General features: G+C 38.2%; 2 protein-coding genes across 6 annotated transcripts; both read right to left on the bottom strand.

Moving 5' to 3' along the window:
* Positions 1–823: 823 nt before the first annotated feature.
* prune2 (prune homolog 2 with BCH domain) lies at positions 824–9,827 on the bottom strand (the record flags this gene model as incomplete). Of its 5 annotated transcripts, none has more annotated exons than XM_079483619.1 (12): positions 9,775–9,827; positions 5,467–5,580; positions 5,127–5,203; positions 4,718–4,918; positions 4,461–4,637; positions 4,001–4,103; positions 3,793–3,924; positions 3,517–3,603; positions 3,329–3,427; positions 2,760–2,798; positions 2,597–2,644; positions 824–2,219 (listed from the first exon to the last, which is right to left on the bottom strand). In XM_079483619.1, the coding sequence occupies exons 3-12, from the start codon at positions 5,179–5,181 to the stop codon at positions 2,192–2,194; spliced, it is 969 nt and encodes a 322-aa protein (XP_079339745.1). In that variant the 5' UTR covers positions 5,182–5,203; positions 5,467–5,580; positions 9,775–9,827. The 5 variants fall into 5 exon arrangements, with proteins under 5 accessions (XP_079339745.1, XP_079339744.1, XP_079339747.1 ...); XM_079483618.1 differs by lacking the exon at positions 9,775–9,827 and adding an exon at positions 8,318–8,563; XM_079483621.1 differs by lacking the exons at positions 5,467–5,580; positions 9,775–9,827 and adding an exon at positions 8,318–8,563.
* Positions 9,828–9,983: 156 nt separating this feature from the next.
* LOC306904476 (guanine nucleotide-binding protein subunit alpha-14-like) lies at positions 9,984–17,855 on the bottom strand. Its single transcript, XM_079474416.1, has 7 exons — positions 17,595–17,855; positions 13,686–13,870; positions 12,489–12,643; positions 12,069–12,197; positions 11,869–11,998; positions 11,635–11,788; positions 9,984–11,336 (listed from the first exon to the last, which is right to left on the bottom strand). The coding sequence occupies exons 1-7, from the start codon at positions 17,713–17,715 to the stop codon at positions 11,146–11,148; spliced, it is 1,065 nt and encodes a 354-aa protein (XP_079330542.1). The 5' UTR covers positions 17,716–17,855; the 3' UTR covers positions 9,984–11,145.
* Positions 17,856–20,775: the final 2,920 nt, after the last annotated feature.

Here is a 20,775-nt window from a genome sequence, read left to right as displayed (position 1 = left end):
ATTATGCAATTGACACAGTATGTGTGCATAGGATGTTAATTGTGGTTTAAATGTGCTGTAAGTGATTTTTATGGCTGTTGTTAAAGCCGTGTCTCCACTGTTTTATGTGACTAGTGACGTCTGAAGCAACGTCATTTAATCTGACCATTCATTTTGCAGGTTGCTGTCATAGAGACAGGTCACCAATTTCAGTTATACCTGTCAGGTATTATAAATGTTTTATGTGTGCGTATTTAAAAGACATCACTGGCAGCACTTTTACATTTTTATGCAAGGATTTGTAAAAGAGTGATGCTTTTCCATGGTTGTTCATTTTTAACAGCGTTTTTTTTTGGCAGGTTTTTTGTTTTAACTGTGTTAGTGAACTTCATGGAACGTTTGCTGCATTTTTAACAGCCCCTGTGCAGTCATTACCTCCCTACTATGGACTTTTGTTTCTGGACATATTTTTGTTGTGAAAGTGTTGTGAAAGTGTGTGAACCATTAATTTCAAATTAAAGTATAAGATAATGAGACACATTATTAACCAACCGTTCATATCTCTGTATACAAAAAGGATATTTTGCACACGATGCAAAGTATGTAAATGAGCAATGTAGAGATTTGCGCAGCAGCTAGTGGTGAAGTTGAAAATTGCAACCAACGGCTCACTCTGTTTGCTCATTTTGTTGTTCATCATCGTGATGGCAGAATCTTTTAACAACAAATTCGTTTTTAGAGAACCAGACCATTTTGTAAAAGGCATTCTTTAAATGTAATTTTAGCAAAACAAATCTTACAGGTGTCAGAGGATATACATATACAACAATACCACACATAACTGTTGGATTTACATTTATTGATTTTCTTTGCATCCTGATATAACGCATCTTAATATTCTCTGCTACAGAAGGCCTCTGGATTTACGTTTTCATTAATGTTTCATTCATTTTCTTTGATAAAAATTCAGTCTAGAAGGATCAGATATTGACAACCACGGACACATGCAGTGATACAATCACCCACAAAATGTCTCTCACACAACTAGTATTTTCACACCAACACACTTGCACACATATTGTACAGCGTTCTTTTAAAATCTCTTTATGAACGCCTGTTTGCTGAGAGATCTTACAGCGAAAAAACATACATACAACAACAATCACACATACACACCCTCAGATACATCATTGACGGGAGAGGTGTTTAGAAGTGGACAGAGCGGTCACAATGAACTTTAAAAACTTCAGAAACAGCATGCTTGGTGACATTAACAGACCATTTTGATTGTTTCGACTGTTTTTATCTTTACACATGAAAAACACCTAAAACAGACATCAAAGTTCTTAAAGATCTATAGATTTGTAGTGCGTAGGGCACTAGATAAACTAATGGCTCACTATGGCTTCTGAATGCTAAAGGTAAAGTACAATTCACTACCGGCACCACATCGAATTGCAGAAGTAACCAGAAGAAAATATGAATGTTTTTGTCTGTAGAGTCACACTAGGGTGGTTGGTTGCCAGAGTGTTGTTGTCCGGTTGCTTAAGGGTTCTGAGTGGTTGCTAGGGTGAGTTTTCCGAATGTTTATTTAATTTATTTATGTGCAAATGAAATCCTGGTTCCTTAACGTGGCTTGGGCCCCTCTGTAAATGTAATTTACATTTGTAAGACTTTAAATGAGGCGTTGTATAAGTTTATCATGAGAATGTACTGAATTAGCATCAGCGCTAACAGGTTACTTAGCATCTTCCTTGCGTTAACAATAACCATGCATGCATTAATATAAATACAGCTCATGTGATGTGCAGCCTGGCAGACAGGAATCTTATGTCCAAGCACTGCCAACTTTATAACATGCGCCAATTGCAAAAATATCTGACATTGAATATTACTAACCTTAAGGGAAATATTACAACATGATTGTATTGCTAGTCTCTCATGCATAATTCAAGTAACAAGATAACCTTCTGCAAGACCATAAAAGACGATAAGGATGTTTAAAGCATTGGTTTGCTACTGTGGTACTGTGTCCTGTGGTGCAAATTCAGAAGTGGACGATTTATCTGAGGTGATTTGTGTTAACTGTGAGATACCAAAACTAAACGAAAATAAATGTTTTCCTTGTTTTAAAAGATTATTGCATCCACATCCATGTGCAACCGATACAATTCCGAATACTCAAAAGACAGATAAACATGTCCACTCATCCTTACGAACTGTTCGCATTGGGCTGAGCTCTGCAAAACATACGAAAATAACATTACTTATATACAGACGTGAATTTTACGAAAAATATTTTTAAGAATAAATGACAAACTACTAATTTCATATTGTTCATTGAAAACGATTCTTACTGGGGTCTTGTCATAAAAACCTATTGAACAAAAATGTTTAATCTACAATGCTAAACTGTCTTATTATCACATACAGTATGTGATTTTGTGACCTCAATGACCCTAACTTGGATCTACCAGAAAAATTGGAAAACAGTTGTGTAAAATACATTTCAAGGTTTTGGTGTTATAAAACTCAAGGTAAAAATAAAAGCAATGGACAAAAGACCCCTTAAACATACATTCACATGGGTCTGCTAAAATAATTAAAATAATCTTACATAGATGCATTTGTTGGAATCTCAGTCCCTTGGAGAAAGATGTTGATTCTTTGGAAAGATATGAAGAAGGTTATAAGTCATCAATTTATATGGTATATCATAAACACACAGCAAAGACAATGCTTTTCTTTTGTATCTTTTGTATCTGTGCTGCAATACTCACCTAGAGTTCTCTGCTGCTTCCCGTAACTCTTCATCCACTCTGCAGATACATCAGTTCATTTAAAATCATTCATTTAGATGCAAAAGATGTTAAATATATTCCACCAAACTAACAAGTGTTTAACAAACGCACTTTTCACTTCTTTTATGTGTTGACATAATTGTAAGTTATTAAATACATTACATTTATTGAGAATTTAAACCAGTTCTAATGCTATGAATATTTTAGACTGTATTGATCAGCAACACAGTTATAGCTCCTGGTACAGGAAAGCATACAGTATAAAGCAGTAAACAGTGTATTTTACCGCGGGTGTAAAAACGTCGGTTTCCATAGAAACGAGTATTCACAGGTTTTAAATTAAAAGGGCACAACTCCTGTGAAGAATCTCACTGAACACTTTTGACACCTCTTCAACACAGCTGTCAGTGATCTCTACATACATTATGCTTACTGCTCATAATCAATGTACATGCACGTACAGTATGTAGTTTTGATGGTTAGTCTGTTAACTCTCACACCAAAAAAACATCATAGATGAGTCACATAACTGAAATATATTTGCTTACCTGACGATGCACTCAGGTATGTGGACGTACTCCATGGGGATGAGCTCCTCTAGTTCTGCTAAACTGTTCACATACTCTATCTTACTGCTGAATTTTGAGCTGGAAAAGCAAAACTATTTTGATTAAATCCATTTTAAAAACAAAATGTTGAATAACCTTTATGATCATACTTTTGACCGTAAATGTACCTGATGAAAGGTTTAGTGATGGCTAGAATTGTCCTTATGAACCATGATGGGTGAACAATGATAAACGATTTTAGGTTCTTTCTGAGCCTAAAAAAATAAAATATTTATTATTATTAAAATTATTTATTTACTTTACATTTTTAAAGCCATACATATTCTACATATAACATACAAAATTATATTAACTAGACTTCTGATTTCTTGATAGAAAAGTCACACTTGGCTGTGCAAAGCATTTATAAAGAGAAAATAACACTGTATATTCAAATATATCACCTCCTGTCAATCATCTGATAGCATCTTTTGAGCCAATTGAGGCCCGGCATTCTCCGGTGTGGGGTGGCTCCATTCAGGTAAACGATCATATAGTCCTCTGCAACCATGAGCTCAAGAGTACTGATAACATACCTAAAGACCCAAGACCATTTATCTACTGTCAATACATATAATTGTTCTTTATCGAGGAAAAGTTTGTTTCACTTACAGGAAAAGATTTTCCATAATCTCGTGATAATCTTCTCTGTCACTGTCTGGTAGGAAACATGCAGCAAATACAATGATAGCATTGGTACCATTGCCATAGTAGCCTGTGGATGAAAGGAAAACCAATGGTTCTTAAATACAGGTAAAACAAAACTGGTTGGCAAAATCTTTCATATACCACATAATAATTGTGATTTGCAAATATGTCATAAAGCGCTTACAATAGGTGCATTTAGGGCAAGAGTTTTAAAAATATGCAACGGTCACACCATTATGAAAGAACAACCATGAAACCTTTCTAAACAGCAAATGAAAACTATTCAAGCTTCCCATTCCTATTTTTAAATCCCAGGACATTTACCCCACAGGCATCTATTATATGAGCTTTATTGTTCTCACATTTTTCCTTATCCTAGTTTATACAAATTATGTCATCATTTTTATCTGATTCATTCATTCACCGCCATGAGAGATGACTTTTTGGTAAGGTTCGATGCTTTTCATGTTGATGCGGTGCTCTTGCTCTCCAATGATGACTGTTCTCCACAGTTTGGAATCTTGACGCTCCTCTTCAGCACTGTATGTGGGAATGGGCTCAACTGTTTCTCTCACAGAATCCCTCTGAGCTTCTTTAGGCTCTGAAAGAGATCATGTGTTCATATTTCACATTTCATTACATTTTACACTGCTTGGCAGACAAACATTATTTGCTTCCTACCTTCCCAGTCTATTTCATGGTCAGTATAATCTGCCTCATCAGGTGTGTCCAGATCATCCACATTGATGTCGAGGTCATCCGGTGTGTCAAAAAGGTCATCCTCGCTTTGGTCCAATGATAGGCTAATACGAGGCGCGGATAGCTTCTTCCTCTGAGAGACCCCGCCCTCTTGACCCTGCAGTGGCAAGGATGTGGGTGGGACTAAATCGACAAAAAGACAGAGAAAAGAGAATTTATAAATGACTAATATAGTGATGCAATTTTGCCAGGTACTTTAAATTCCTAAACATAAACATAAAACATCCCTTCTTTCTCTGCTCTGTGAACTTTAAATCATCTTCGTAAATGTAAATAATCTTGTGATAATTTTGGTCAGATTATGTAGTCTCAAAATATTTGAAAGGTTCACCTGGTCGACCCTCTGCCCCCTCAACACTCATCTTGCGTTCTTGAGGGTGCTCCATCCCCACATCGCCAGAAGGGGAACTATCAGAAACACACAAAACAGAATAAATATCAGACATAACCACATTGATCACAAATTTAGATCAAACTCATTTGCATGGGTTTATTTTTAGATACTTGTTAGCATTTTATATTAAAAACTATCCAGAAATTTACACATCGTATTAATACAATAGTAATGATAACCTTAATGAGAACAAAATAGCCATAACAACAATAGACTATATAGCCATAATCTGTAATACACACTCTTGTATAAATTTAAGTTGCAAACAGGGACTCACAGACAAAGAGCTGTTTATATGTGCCTCAAGCAGAGTAGATGTAGATAATTGTGAAGACTCCGGAAATTTTGCAGCTTTTCAATGTGTTGTAACAGAATAGCACTCTTACATTTCCTGCAGCAGCAATACAACAGGACAGACATCAAACAGGAAGTATTGTGCATAGTCTTATCTGCACCTAAAATGTTGTTCTATCATTCCTACATCATCTTTGCATAGAATTTAAAAGAACTATGACTATACATGTGAATGAAGCCATGCACACACATTTCGTAGCCTTAGAATTATAAGGTTCTATTTGACGTTTTGGTCAAAATTTATTTACTCGCATATTCTTATTCTGTAACTTATGCCATGTCTTTTTTAAATGTGTGCATTTTGGGACTTTTTTACAATGGTTCTATCTACAAAATCAATTATAATTTGCTGCTATAAGGTTCTATCTGCAAGACCCAATCAGCACTTTAAATGCACACAAGAGGACCAATCAGGATCAGCTTTCTTTGTCATGTGACTCCTCAGTGACTGGAATATCTTGAGGAAACGGCTGAAACACAAAACAATGTTTTAAAGCAGCCTCAAGTTTGACTTTTTTATCGATACTCTTGTCAACTGGACATTTTTTGTTTTGTTGAGAAGATTAATTTTAAGTGTCATAAAAACGCTAGCTAGTGTCATAAAAACCATGTAAATGTACCTTTTAATACACATTATTATACACTAATGTCATGTTTTAACAAAAGTAAATTGTTTGTGTTTCTGGAAAATTTATTGCTTTAATGAATGTTTTGTACGGAAGCCGTAAAGTGCCAAACAAAACAACAAATCGCAAAACAAACAACAAATCTAAAAGCCAAAAAACGAATCCTGAATCACAATTACAAATCTGAAAACGCAACACCAAATCTGAAAACACATTAACAAACCATAAAGCACAACAACAATTCCGGAAACAAAATAACAAGTCAGAAAACACAACGACAAATCGGTCAAACCGGAAAAGGCAGGTCTTTTGTGTGACCGGGGTAGTTACTACTGATTGGACGGAACCCCTGGAACTACAATTTTGTAGTTTACAATTTTAGAAAGAAAATTTTTAATGCCCTCACACAAACCTTTCTGACATTTGACATTTTCATTTAAGTCACCATGAAATCAAAGTTTTTTATTTCAGGGTCCCTGGCTATCTTATTTTTGGTTTTTCAATGTTTTGTTTCATGTGAGCACATGGCCTGGTAAACAGCCTGCCATGTGCTTTCTTCTCATTGTGGTGTAACCCTGCCCTCTCATTATCTTTTCACTCTTCTCACCTGGTTTTGGTCGTTGTTTTCTCTCTCTCCCCTCCTGTTCCTTGTTGTGTTATGATTTTCTTCCCTTTATATTCCCTGTGTTTCTTTTGACCTTTGTCAGACCGTTTTTGATGTTTTATCTAACGTCGTCGCCCAAGTCTTGTAATATAATTCCTGCTTTGCACTGACTTCCATTAGTTCTAGTCATGTTCTCTTATAGTCTTGGTATTCTCGTCTCCCTAGCCTTTTTCCCAGTTTTAAGGTTAGTGTTTCTCTTTCCCCCCAGCCTAGTCACTACTCTCCATTGTCCTTAGCCTCTGTTGGTAGTTCTACCCTCTGCCTTGTTCCCCATTGGCGCTCTGGATCTCCTGCTCCTCCTGCTCAAGTTCACTCATAGTGAGTCTCTAGGATGGGTCGAGTCCTCTCCCTGTGGATTATTCTTACCCTGTGGGTCAAGCTCTCTCTGCGTGAGCCTACGACAGGTCGAGACCTCTCCCTGAGAATTATCTACTGCCAACGGGGTCTCCAAGGACTGTTATAAACTATTATGGAGGTCATTTTTCTAATTTCAAGTGCCCTCAAAATCTTTTCTACAAAACTTGAACATGTATATTAAGTGTCCAATGGTCGGGAATGAACTATCTAGTTGAATTTTCAACTATCCTATCAATTACAGCCCTTGTGTCTTGTTGTGTCCTGTGTCAAACTAGATGTCACATTTTATGGCAAAAAACACCATCACAACATCAAGCAAGGCCAAATGAGTAGGAACGCTTACCTTACAAGAGAATCTACAATAAGCTGCCAGATGGTTGTCAGCTCAACAGAGACTTTGAAATAGCATACTAAAATAAGTTTTTTCTGAATGTTTAGAATGCCCAGATAATAATCAACATGTTTCCATAATATATATGTTATTAACCCCATGCAACCCTTCTGAAATTTCAATTTTCAATGCATTCTGTTTTACATCATGTAAAAGATGTTTGCACTAATACTTCAGTACTGTACAGTGAGCACTCTACGGTAACAAACTAGAGTTCTAGAGCGATGCATTAGGTCAAAGTGGAAAGTTCCACAGATCTTTGCTTTTAATCCATCTGTCCATCCTCGCCAGCAGGAAACAGGAGCAGTGGGCGGGTGCTATGTCATTATCACGACATCAACCCCTTTTTACTTGCTCTCTCTCCTCCTCTTTGTAAATCCCTCTTCCGCTTCATTGTCAACATGCATTCGCTTGTACAAACATGCACACATAGGCAAATAAATCAGTGAATTTGAATAATGGCCAAAACAGGTGAGCTGTGCTTTGATGCTGAAGTCTCATTATGTTAAGAAAGAGTTGCATTCAACCATGACAACATGTTTCATTTCTGATGCACTCGCACACAAAAACAGCAATGATGCTGAAGCTAAACCTCTTCCGTTACCAAACACAGATGTAACAAACAGATGCCCAACCCTTTCTCCTGCCCCCATCCAATTGCACAAGGCTTCAAATAATAACATGTCTCAATTTGACCATCACATCCCTCTGATATAATCATCCCCAATGCACTCACCACAGACGAGGCACTGGTCTTTCTCTTCTGCTCTGGCTTTAAGATCACAGATCTGTGACCCTCAGCTTCAGGGATGCTCGGCTCTCCCACTGCCGAGAGGTTCCACCATTTTTGGTCATGTGACCCTCTCATGTACCAAATAAGGGCATGAGGATGATTTCTCCACCCTGAGATACAAATGAGCGAGAGAGACTCACTGCTGCGCAGCTAAGTGAAGCTGTTCAGGTCTATGACATGTACAGCTCTGAGTGGCTGTACAGATGGGGGAGGGAGAGAAATGCCCGAGGACAGATATTGAGCTGAATGGACATGAATGAATCTGTCTGTGAGTGACAAAGCTGATGAGTCAATTCAGGTTCAATCCAAAACTGAAATGGTGCAGTGAGCCATTTTATGTTCAGGAATAAATACTAGAAAATATACAGTTTAAAGTATTGAAATATAGAACAACAAATAAATAAAAAATCTACAAATGAAATACATTTTAAATTTAAATTTTCAACATTCAGTACATATTCTTAATTCTTTGCTGGAAACTGGACATTTTTTTAATTTGATATTGAACATTTTAATATAATTCCTTTTAATGTAAAAATGTAAACAAACAAATATTTTTATTTTTAAAATAAATATAAAAAATATAATGGTTTTAATTATTTTAAATAAACATTATTATTAGAAAAATTGTATAAAAAAGTCGAAATCTTTTGTTTGAACAGAACAATTCTTATTATTGTACAATGTGATTTTAGGTTAAAATGTTAAGCTTAATTGCTGTGACAAAACACTTTTTTGCTATTGTTAGTACTTTTTCATTCTAGGTTATAAAAGTATACATTTAAAAAAATAATAAGAATAATAATACTATGTACACTAACCCTCTCTCTTTCTCTTAATGGGAATTGTTCTTGCTTTTGTTGAAACTAGTAACTTTGTATTGTATTATTGCTCCTTGAACTCTTTGTAAGTCGCTTTGGATCAAAGCGTCTGCTAAATGACTAAATGTTAATGTAACATATTTGGTCAAAGAAGATTTAAACGCATTATATAACATTTGCATTAAGGCATTTGGCAGACGCTTTTATCCAAAGCGACTTACATGGCATTATCCTAAACATTTTACATAGGTATCTGCTATCGAACCCACAACCTTGCGTTGTTAACACAATGCTCTCACCACTGAGCTACAGGAAAGGTATAACACAATACCAACGTTATTACATGCCATGCAAAAATACACTTCCATTCACAGCATTATGCTCTCAATAGATCGCTGTTTATGAGTTGGTCTTTACGCACAGATAAGGAAGACTATGAGTGGGAAATGCACAGTCATACATTTGTAACTTTAGAAAAAAAGACAATTCAAGCCTCTAATGCTTTTTTGTTTCATTGTATTCGATCATGCTATTTTGATCATCGCCACGATGTTGAGAGAAGCGTCTTTAGCTACTCACCAGGTCTATGTTCCATGTGTCGTGCTATAAGGAAGCTAAAGGAGGTGCTCTCTGACCTCTTACTCATCAAGGGTTTGGTCCAATGTTCATTGCTATGGCAACTGTGCCACACCTGACCGAACTGAGTCTAAAGTATAAATCCCTGTTACCAAAAACCTGAAGACTGTAGGTGCATCTCATATACTGTACACTTTAAAAAACATAATTTTACGTATATATTTTTACAGTTTTTCACGTATAAACCTGTATTTTACTGTTTCATTTATTGTAAAAAAAAACTTAAAATTACAGAAAAAGACCACAAAGGGGGAAACCATGTAATTTTAGAGGGATAACCGGTTATTTTACAGTTTATTTTACATTTTTCCAGCTGCCGGAAAAATGCAGGCTTTTTTACAGTAGCAATTTGATATAATAAAGTACTATGTGGTTTATTGTTTCTTGCTTTGTGAAGCCTTGAAACCAATCATGTGATACATCAGTGTCTTGAAAAGAGGAGACTTTCCATTTGAAAACCTGGGAAACGCAATCAGGAAAGAAAGAACCAAAACCGTGTCAGCATGACTGATCATGAAAATGTGGTCAATTATTTTTTACTTTATTTCAGCAGACACCCCTCTCTCCGGATACTTACACTAGCTGTTCATGCTGTACATGTTTAAGAGCATGCCCCAGGATTCATAACTTTATAGTTTGGAGTATAGCGCTCTATCAGTTGAGTTAGGCCACAAGAACACATTTGCTCTCTGCGAATGAATCAGGGATCTTACACTCAGCTACAGTTCTAGAAAGTTTCAAGTTCCTGTTAACACACAATCAGTTGGGCAAAACAGGCTGACACTCTGTGTTATATTGACATTAAAGCCTCACCACACAGCATTAAAAATAATAATTAGTCATTTGTGATGTAAAAATTTCCCAAAGCTGTAGATAACTATAGAAGAACCTGTGAAAGAGAAATAGCATTTTAAATACATCAACTTTTAGCCTATTTTGGGATTAGCAGCAGGTTTTCTCTTGCATGAAAAGAGGTTCGGGACCTCCAAATATGCTGTGATCAGAGGTATCAGAATTAAAGTGTACATACAAATGGACGGACATTTTGTCCGTCAGTAATAAAGTAGGAAAGAGCGAAATAAAGTATTTCTGGCTGCATTTGAGTAGCAAAGAAAGTGGCTACATGTTGTTTGCATAGATTCAAAGTGTTGTCTGTTTTGTCACATCACGTCTGAATTCATATTTCATTGTATGCTAAATTCAATGCACATTGTCACAAACATGGATGGGTCTGAAGTGGCTCCTTGAGCAAATGTTTACTTAATCAGAAATTTTAACATTGAGGCAGTGTATCTGTGAGAGCCCATTTGTCACCTAACCCAAGTTAAACATCGAAAGGTTTTGCTTTAGAATAGTGTCCTTCACTGCATTGAAAACAAAGCGGATGTTCTCTGTGTCGGTTGCGCAAGTAAAATGTGCATAGATGGGTTTCTGTGTGTCCGTGTTCTGTTGCTCATACATAGACAGGATGAACTTCATTGCAGCATCTGCATCGTTTTCAGGACCTGCGAAGAGATCAGACAACACACAATTTAAAATGTAAACTAAATTCTGATATAAATAAACACTGTCCGAAAAGTTCATTTGGTACCCATATGTGAGGTACGTATAATGCATGTACTCTTTAGATTCAAAACTTTTTAAAAGGGTGCTGCCTCCGTGACAGCTTCTGTACCTTTTTTCTGAGAGTGAACAAGTGATAAAGACTAACTAGTAGTAATTGTTAAGAGTTTGAAGCTTCACAAGCTACAGTATAGTAGCTGTCGTATGTCCATAACGTTTGGTGCTTTTTATTTCTCCAACCTGTATATTCTGGAAAATAGTCTACAAGGTGGGAAGTTGAGATCTTCTCCTTCAGGATGTCTGTCTTATTGAGGAAAAGAATGATCGAGGACTCCTGAAACCAGTGGTAGGAGATGATGGTCTGGAAAAGTGCTTTACTTTCTACCATACGGTTCTGAGATAGTAAAACATAATATTATCATGAATGCAGTATTTATGAATCACAAACACCTGCTATGATGTAATAATGCTAACCTCTTGGTCGCACTCATATAAGACCTGATCGTACTCGCTCAGAGCCACCAGGAAGATAATGGAAGTAACATTTTCAAAACAATGGATCCACTTGCGTCTCTCTGACTTTTGGCCTCCGACATCAACCATTCTGCAGCAACAGGAGTGGTTTACCAACCAGAATAGATCAATAACTTACTTAAAAACCCAATAAAAGTCACCTGAATATCACCGTCTGGAGATCAAAGATGTACTCGATGATGCCTGTCGTCGGAACTCGGACACGTAGAATATCTTGCAGGTTAGGCAAGTAGAATGCTGCAGAGATTCTGTCAATGTCATTAAGGTAACTAGAAAACAAAAATACACATAAGTTTTCAAATAAATATGTTTCCAGTTAAAGGCAAGGTTTCCGATTTCTCTTAGCCGTTGTTGATGTTCAAATCACCAAAACAGAAATTCGCTTTCGTCGGCACTCAGCTCGACTAATGTCCGTCCTGTGCACTGTACACTTTACTGCTGATTCGATACGAGGTTGTTTTGATACTCGGCCCGACTTTGTCTAAACAAGCATATTTCAGAAATCGGACACCCCGCCTTTAAGTGGGACATTTAGTCAAGTAGAAGTGTGTTTCACTCACTATTTGGAAGAGTCTGAAAGTTGGAACTCTCTCCGGCGTTCATAGCATTTCTGCAGGCCACCGTCTCTCCAAACGCTCTTAATGGCTTCGGCATATTCAGAACTTATTGAGTGTACCGTACCTGCTGTTACCGCTGTAAGCATTGCAGCGTGAGCCTACATCACACAGACGGACAGACACACGCACGCACACAATTTTAGTTGTTCACCAGCATTGCTAGTGAGTTGCTTAGATTGTTGTGAAATGTTATACAATAAAAGTAAAATGTTAGCTAGCATTATAATATTATAAGTAATATAATGCTTATTTGTGTATAACGACATCATAATATTTGTGATCCTGTCCAATGTTTGTCTTTGTCCCAGAACAAATGTACAAAAATAACTTGTTTATTTTTCATAATGAAGGCTAAATATTGATGTAGTATACAGTTAGACTTAATCAGTATTATATCAATTTGAAATTCATCATTATTAAACTAAATGTTGGCAAGTATAGTCAAAATTTTGATTTCTGACTGATCTTACCGTCTCGAGGTCAAAGTCACATACCACAAAGTCTCTAACCTCTAACACATTACTCTTATCTAAATATTTTACTAGTGAGACTAAAGACAACTGTGAGGTTAACTTTAAGATGACATTAAAGACATTTCTGAGATTTTAAGAGGGTTTTTTCTCAAATAAGAATTTTAAAATAGCTGAGACAAACAATTCGAGTCAATTGAAAGCTTGAAAGAAATGTTGTTCTTAAGAATGTTTTGTAAACTATCTTAAGTTTAGTTCATCCAAAAATAAACATTCTGTTATCATCTGCCCACCCTCTTGTCGTTTCAAACCTGTATGACTTTCTTTCTTCCACAGAACACAAAAGAAGATATTTTGAGAAATTTAGTTAACTGGCCCCCATTCACTTGCATTGGTTTTGTGTCCATACCGTAAAAGTGAATGGGGCCAGTTACCAAGTTTCTCCAAATATCTTCTTTTGTGTTCTGCGGAAGGAAGGAAGTCATACAGGTTTCAAATGACAAGATGGTGGGTAGATGATGACAGAATTCTTAATTGTGGGTGAGGTTTCACTTTAACACGATTCATAGACAAATCAAAAACCACTAACCAGCAAATCCATCTTAGACAGCGTAAATTTTTTTGAAAGAGATTGAAAAGCATGTTTTGTTTCAGAATTCTAGCTGCTTACTGAATTTTTGGCATCAGCAAAAGGGATCTTCAGGTTCTCCATGGCTTGGATCAGGGTCTGAATGGCAACAAAGACATTCTGGAACACCAGGTTGGCATAGACCTTTCTGTCCTCCTCTGTGTAGCCTTTGCCATGTATGATTCTCATCTGCTTGATGAAGGTGCTCTTGCCACTTTCCCCTGTGCCTGTGGAAAGTATTAGCTGTGAATGCTTATGATTATCAAAGGGTTGTTTCAACTGAGTAATATGATAGAAGAATAGTCATACAGAAAATAGATCATTTGTCTAACCTCACTTAACCATTTGCTGTCAAGGTAAAGAAAAAGGGGGTAGCAAATAAAAATGTAATGACTTCATTTGATCCACTATAGATGTGTCTGAAAAAGCACTGTGAGCATTTATAACTCATTTTATGTTTCATGAGAGGGTGTAGAGGATGAAAGAATTAGCATTTTGGGGGAACTTTCAACAAGTCCAATACCACTTGTAAAGCTAAGTTTAAAAGTCCTCTAGTGGACAGCTGCTGTATTTCTCTTTATAAGCGATATCATAGAAACATTTATTTATTACAGTACAATGCAGTATTATTAAACTTTTCACTCATTATGTTTAGCCTTTGTATTTATGTATTATCCTTCATTTTATTTGGTTTTGTATGTAAACATTTATCTTTTTTCATTGTGTCTGTGTTTTTTGTTCTTATACGGTTAAAACAGTTACACACTTGCTTCTTATACTGTTAAAAAATAAAGCTAAACAGCCTTTCATTGTTTTTTAAATAATGACAATAAAGATCTTTTCCCTTATTATACCATTTGCTGTACACCTGTTAAACTAAATCTTTCTAAATTGTTTCTTTTAAAATGTTCAAAGGTTATGCATTTAACATCCCATGTTTATTATTAGACATATGATGGAATTACTAGTTTAAATGTTTGTTTTCAAGAGCAAAAGTCATGAATCATTTGTATATAATATGTTTTGATATGAAACCCCAGGTGAACATAAGCTCTATGTATATTAAAAAAAATACAATAGACACGCAAATGTAATCAATTTAGAGAGTTCTGTATGTGCCTTTCTGAGTTAAAATTATTTTATAATTATAATATATCCACTTTGCCTCTATTTGATCTAATTCATTCAGGCTTTTTGAATAAGACTTTGAAAATTAAGCATACATTTTTTGTACCATTATTCAAACTCTTAACTCTGATATTTTGAAAGTTCTAGCTTAGCCCCCCTTAACAGATGTGAGTAATTATGTAATTTTTACAGGAATTCGAGATCGCTTTATAGTCCTCTTTAAAACTCTTATTATGAAAACGGTGGCAAGCTGCAATATTTAGCACATTTTTCAGTTCACACAGCGGCACAGAGTGGAGTGAACGTCACAAGCGGGGGATAAAGCTGTGTGCATTAACATGACATCTGCATCTTTGCCAATATTAGTTATAAATGCAGCTTACATAATATGATGCGGGAGCGATGCAAGACACTTTCCCATCCACTTTAAAATGTTTTGTCTGCGTTCACCCCTCGTCACACTGTAATGCCGTGTTCAAACTAAATGCGAATTAAGCGATAGCGCTATGTATAAATACAAAGCAAATGATGGTGTGAACACAGTGTTACCATATCTACACTGGAGGCGACAGGCGCGACGCGACATTACACCCTGCTTGTTCATAATGGGTTGCAGTCATTAATATCTAGTGGCAAGGTTGCGAATTGCAACCAACCTCCAGGCAGCCCCCCATTCGAAACACTACGACGGCTGACTGAACATGCCGAATTTCATGCAAGGGGACATGCAGTGTATGTATATAGAAATTAGGGTTGGGCGATGTCAACCAAATTGACATTGTAAGATGGCTACATTAAAACATCGTGATGGACGATGACATCGGGGGACGGGGCTTGGGTCCGCAGTTCTATCCATCCATCCATCCATTTTCTACCGCTTATCCGGGGCCGGGTCGCGGGGGCAGCAGTCTAAGCAGAGATGCCCAGACATCCCTCACCCTAGACACTTCCTCTAGCTCTTCCGGGGGGACACCGAGGCGTTCCCAGGCCAGCCGGGAGACATAGTCCCACCAGCATGTCCTAGGTCTTCCCCGGGGGTCTCCTTCCGGTCGGACGGGCCCTGAACACCTTCCGGGGAAGGCGTCCAGTAGGCATCCGTAACAGATGCCTAAGCCACCTCAGCTGACCCCTCTCGATGTGGAGGAGCAGCGGCTCTACTCCGAGCTCCTCCCGGGTGACCGAGCTTCTCACCCTATCTCTAAGGGATCGCCCAGCCACCCTGCGGAGGAAGCTCATTTCAGCCGCCTGTATCCGGGATCTTGTCCTTTCGGTCATGACCCAAAGCTCATGACCATAGGTGAGAGTAGGAACGTAGATTGACCGGTAAATTGAGAGCTTCGCCTTGCGGCTCAGCTCTTTCTTCACCACGACGGACCGGTACATTGACCGCATTACTGCAGAAGCAGCACCGATCCGTCTGTCAATCTCCCGTTCCATCCTTCCCTCACTCGTGAACAAGACCCCGAGATACTTAAACTCCTCCACTTGAGGAAGGAACTCTCCACCAACCTGAAGTGGACAAGCCACCCTTTTCCGACTGAGGACCATGGCCTCGGATTTGGAGGTACTGATTTTCATGCCAGCCGCTTCACACTCTGCTGTAAACCGTCCCAGTGCATGCTGAAGGTCCTGGTTTGAAGGGGCCAACACGACAACGTCATCCGCAAATAGCAGAGACGAGATCGTGTGGTCCGCAGTTCTAAATAAAATAATGTTAAGTAAAACATTTCAAAAGTCAAAGCAAAATGAAGTCAAGTAGAAAGTAAAAGTTCTTTATATTTAGTATCTATTTTGTAAAGTATCTATTTTGGTACATTGATCAAAAGATCTAATGCCGAAAATTCAGTCGTGACTCAGGAGTTGTTAAATGTGTGGTGAAGTGGTCTGATGCAGTCATTATATATGTGCTCGTTTCTGACTCTCAAAGACTAGAATCTGTTCCAGACGAAAGAAAAACGTTATAAGTGTGTGGTGTCCAGTGTTATTATGTAAAAGCTGGTTGTTAAGTGTGTCCCCAGCACTTTTTTAAGCTAGTACGTCATCGTCCCGTGTGCATATACCCCATTGATGCAGCCTCCTGCATTACATTTACATTTATGCATGTTGGAGACGCTTTCTTACATAGCATTATCATATACATTTGTTGCTAAGTATGTGCAATTCCCTGGGATCTAACCCACCACATTGCCGTTGTTAGCACCAACCCCTGCACTGAGCTACAGGAAATTCTAATTACATGTGAAACCGAACATTTTTACAGAAAGACACCAGATTGTTATCACAACTGAAACAAGGAAACACCAGATAAAGCTGTCAATTCTTCTTTTAAGATGTTAAGTAGCTGCAAGTAGATTAATACTGAATCACGGCACAAATGGCAAATATGTAGGCAAAAAAAGGTCAAAAGTAACTAACACAGTTCTATACTTATAATGTGCATGCTGCAAGTGTAAACAATAAACATAAACAATACAGCTGAATTTATCAGTTCATGTTGTGATGGGGATCCGCTTTTCTGTTTTCCTGTTTGCATGCTTTTAACAAAAACAGTGACATGTGTCATTGTCACACAAACAAAGAAATGTTGTACTTTGTGATATCTGATTATTATACATGGACATCTTTTGCATGAATTTGCATGTGGCCAGTAACAGTAAAAGAGAATCTAAAAAAACTAAAGCCTTATAAAACATGAAATAATATAAATACACATCATCTGGCAATTTAATTGTGTGACGTCAATAGCAGAACTATTAGTTTTACAATGCTGAATGCCCAAAATGACTTGAATGTGACACAAGTTCACATGACATTTGTACTTACCCAACAGTAGGAGTTTCAGTTGTCTAGTTGTATCTTTTTTGTCCATTTTAAGCTGCCTTTCGATTTCTTGATGAATTCGGGAGCTTTCTTTGTCATATCCGGACATGCAGCAGTCCCCCATCCTGGAGAGCCTGTAACTCCTTCAGTATTCCTCACTTAATAAATTCAGCAAAGAACTTAACACGAGGTCAAAACAACAGTGAGCATGAATGGCTATGGGAAGACGCCTACCTCTAAAGCAGCTTGGTATCATATGCCAGTAAATTCCTTTACAGGTATTCTTCCTTATTCAGTGGATGGGCAGGGTAGTACGCTCACACTGCACGCATGAATGTGTTTGCTCATTGAACAACCAGTTTAACAAACAGTGAAAACTGAAGAAAAGTTTTCAAATTCAACATCAAGTTTAGTGTATTAAATATTTAACTGATGTAAAATGTTTTATTGAACTGTCCTTAGAAAATGATAATCAGCATGCGAGTCCAGCAATACCTACCTAACAAAACAATGATTTAAAAGTTGTTGTATTTATACACCTTGTTGATCTTCTGCAAGCAAGACTGCAATTTCAAACACTGGTGATTGAGTTATATGTGTAAGGAAATTGTTGTTGTTTTGTTGCAAAGAGAAATTAGACAGAGCAAAACCAAACGTTTTCTGCTAAGGTCCTGTCATATGATGAAAGGTTGCAAAACATTTTAGCCAAACTGTGACTCTGTTGTGTCCTCTTAACACTCTGGGACTAACACCGATTAAATCTACATTGAAATGCATGTTCACTATCAAAAGCTAATCTCGATGCTGCAAACGCTAAGGGAGAACATTCTTGTCATGATCCTGCCTCTCCTTGTCTTGGTTTTCGAGTGGCAGGATCATGTCAGACCCATGTGTTTTATGTGGAGAAAGGGCATTTTAGATTTTTGTCACGCCATGCTCTCTCTCCAGTGTTGCTTCCATTAGCCTCGCCCCCTTGTTTCTCCGTTAGTTCCGCATTAGTGTTAAGTCTTGTCACCTGCCCAGCCGTGGTTTTCGAGTCTTGTGACTTGGGTTCTGTCTGAATTCATGACAATTCTTGGTTTGACCGGTTGCGAAGCACATGTGTCAAACACACCAAGAATTGGCTTTAAATAACCTCGGCAGGTGCCCTCGGCATCCGGGTTCTCAGTGCTCGGCTTTCTGAGGGCTCTCCCCTTCTTTGAAGATCTTCACGGCGAGTGGTCACATTCGTGGCAAAAGCCCCATTCCTCCTGTGTGTTCGTGCCATCGATGTCAATTTAATCTACCATCGTTTGTGCAAGACCACGAGTGTACACAATGATGTCATGGGTGAAGAGATGCTGGCGAGCTATCTTCCCTTGGGACATCGTCGTCCCTGAAGAAGCCCTCTCTCCCCACCAAGCCTTGTAGAGTAACATCTGCGGTGGTGGGGAAGGCTTTTCAGGCAGCGGGTCAGGCTGGTGCTGTCCTGCACACCATGGCAGTTCTGCAGCTGGTCTCAAAAATGCTAAATATTCGGTCGTCTCCTTTAACACTTCAGGACGCCGAATGTCTGGCACAGGATTCAATTTGCATATCGCCCTCCGCATTGCAACGGTGTGGCCTCCCCTTCCGTGCAACTGGAGCGGGCACATCTGTTGACACAAGAATTACAAGCTCTGCTGGACAAAGGGGCCATAGAACAGAGAGTTCAGACAGAGAGTCAGGCTATTACAGCCGGTATTTTCTAGTTCCCAAGAAGGAACCTCGATTTCTGACTATAGGTCCCACTCTCGGTCCGTGTTGTCGTCACAAGATGCAAACGACAAACACATCCCTCACGGGTTGGGGTGCGGTCTTAGATGGCCGTTCTACCCAAGTGATCTGGAGAGGTCATCTTCTCGAATGGCATATACATGGCCTCGAAATGGTGGCTGTATTTCGGACCCTGAAAAACTCCCTCCGTTAGTTACAAGGCTACCATGTCCTAGTGCCGGTGGACAACACTTCAGTAGTCTCCTACATAAATCACCAGGGTGGGCTGCTGTCGCGCCAGCTGAACAAACTGGCCCAGCAGATGGCCCCACTTCCAATGCCCTAGCAAGAAGTGTCCCCTTGCAGCAAGTGTGTGATGCGGTGGGCTGGTCCTCAAATTTGTCAGATTTTGTAGTCAAGATATCCATGCTACTCCAGGCTCACACGTCCTGGAGTCTACTGTACATCCCAGAGTCACCTCTGAGGCCTCCTCTTGGCTTCTGCACACACACCATACAACCTTGGGGGGTCCAGACACCTCCAGTGGGGTGGCGTTGGTATTCTCGTTCCCATTCCAAAATCGTCGCTTTTTATGGTGATTTGTTAGAAGATGTCGCGTTAAATCAGAACTGACAATAGAAACAGACAATTTGTAAATGAAAACATCTTTATTGTTGTAAATATAATCTATAGGCTAAATTGGTTGTCTTTAAAATCTCAAAAGGTAAGAGTTTTTTACATGTATTTCTTCGACCAATAATGCATTTTTATATTATGTTGATTAGGTCTAACTGCCATACTTTACCAATTTTTTGCCTCAGTTATTCGAAAATCCATACATTGAAAATATTTACTAACACAGACATTTAAGAATATACTTGAAAACATCCTATGATTTATCTCAATAAAGTTCTTATATTTTCTCTTAAAAACTGTTTTGTTAATCCAGTGTGTGGATTATGGAAGAATCTGATAGAACTGAATTAATAGGTAGAGGCGAGGTAGTGTGTGCTTGCAAATGCCAGTGAGCTATGCACGGAAATGTCTTTATATTGTTGTTGCTGGTCCAGAAAAGCGTGGTTGTGTTGTAAATCCTATATGATGGAGAATGTGTACAGATGTTGATATTGTCCTTCAAGTTGTGATCATAATTTGTAATTTGGCAATTAAATCCTGTATAAGATACAGTAGAGGTGCTTCCTACACGTAGTAACCTATAGGCTATTTCAAAACTTGATTGTGTGCCCATGCGTATGGGGGGGGGGTCTACAAAACACTTGTGCCCAGGGGTCACTGAATTCTTAATCCTGGCCTGGACACTGTTGTCTCTGTCTCTATCTTTATAGTCAAGTAGTTTCTGCAAATCTTAAATTCCTGTTTACAATCAACAGCATTTATCTACAGCATGTAATTCCTGCTAAACAATATCGCACGTTAACAATCTACTTTC

Source organism: Barbatula barbatula, assembly GCF_947034865.1.
Source record: "Barbatula barbatula genome assembly, chromosome: 2".
Lineage (NCBI taxonomy): Eukaryota > Metazoa > Chordata > Actinopteri > Cypriniformes > Nemacheilidae > Barbatula > Barbatula barbatula.
This window is presented reverse-complemented; position numbering and strand designations above follow the sequence as displayed.

Coding starts and splice junctions, on each gene's coding strand:
- LOC306904476 (XM_079474416.1), bottom strand. CDS start 17,715: ATGGGGGACTGCTGCATGTCCGGATATGACAAAGAAAGCTCCCGAATT. Junction 11,999..12,068: donor CTCCAGACGGTGATATTCAG/GTGACTTTTATT, acceptor CTGTTGCTGCAG/AATGGTTGATGTCGGAGGCC. Junction 11,337..11,634: donor CTATTTTCCAGAATATACAG/GTTGGAGAAATA, acceptor ATCTCTTCGCAG/GTCCTGAAAACGATGCAGAT.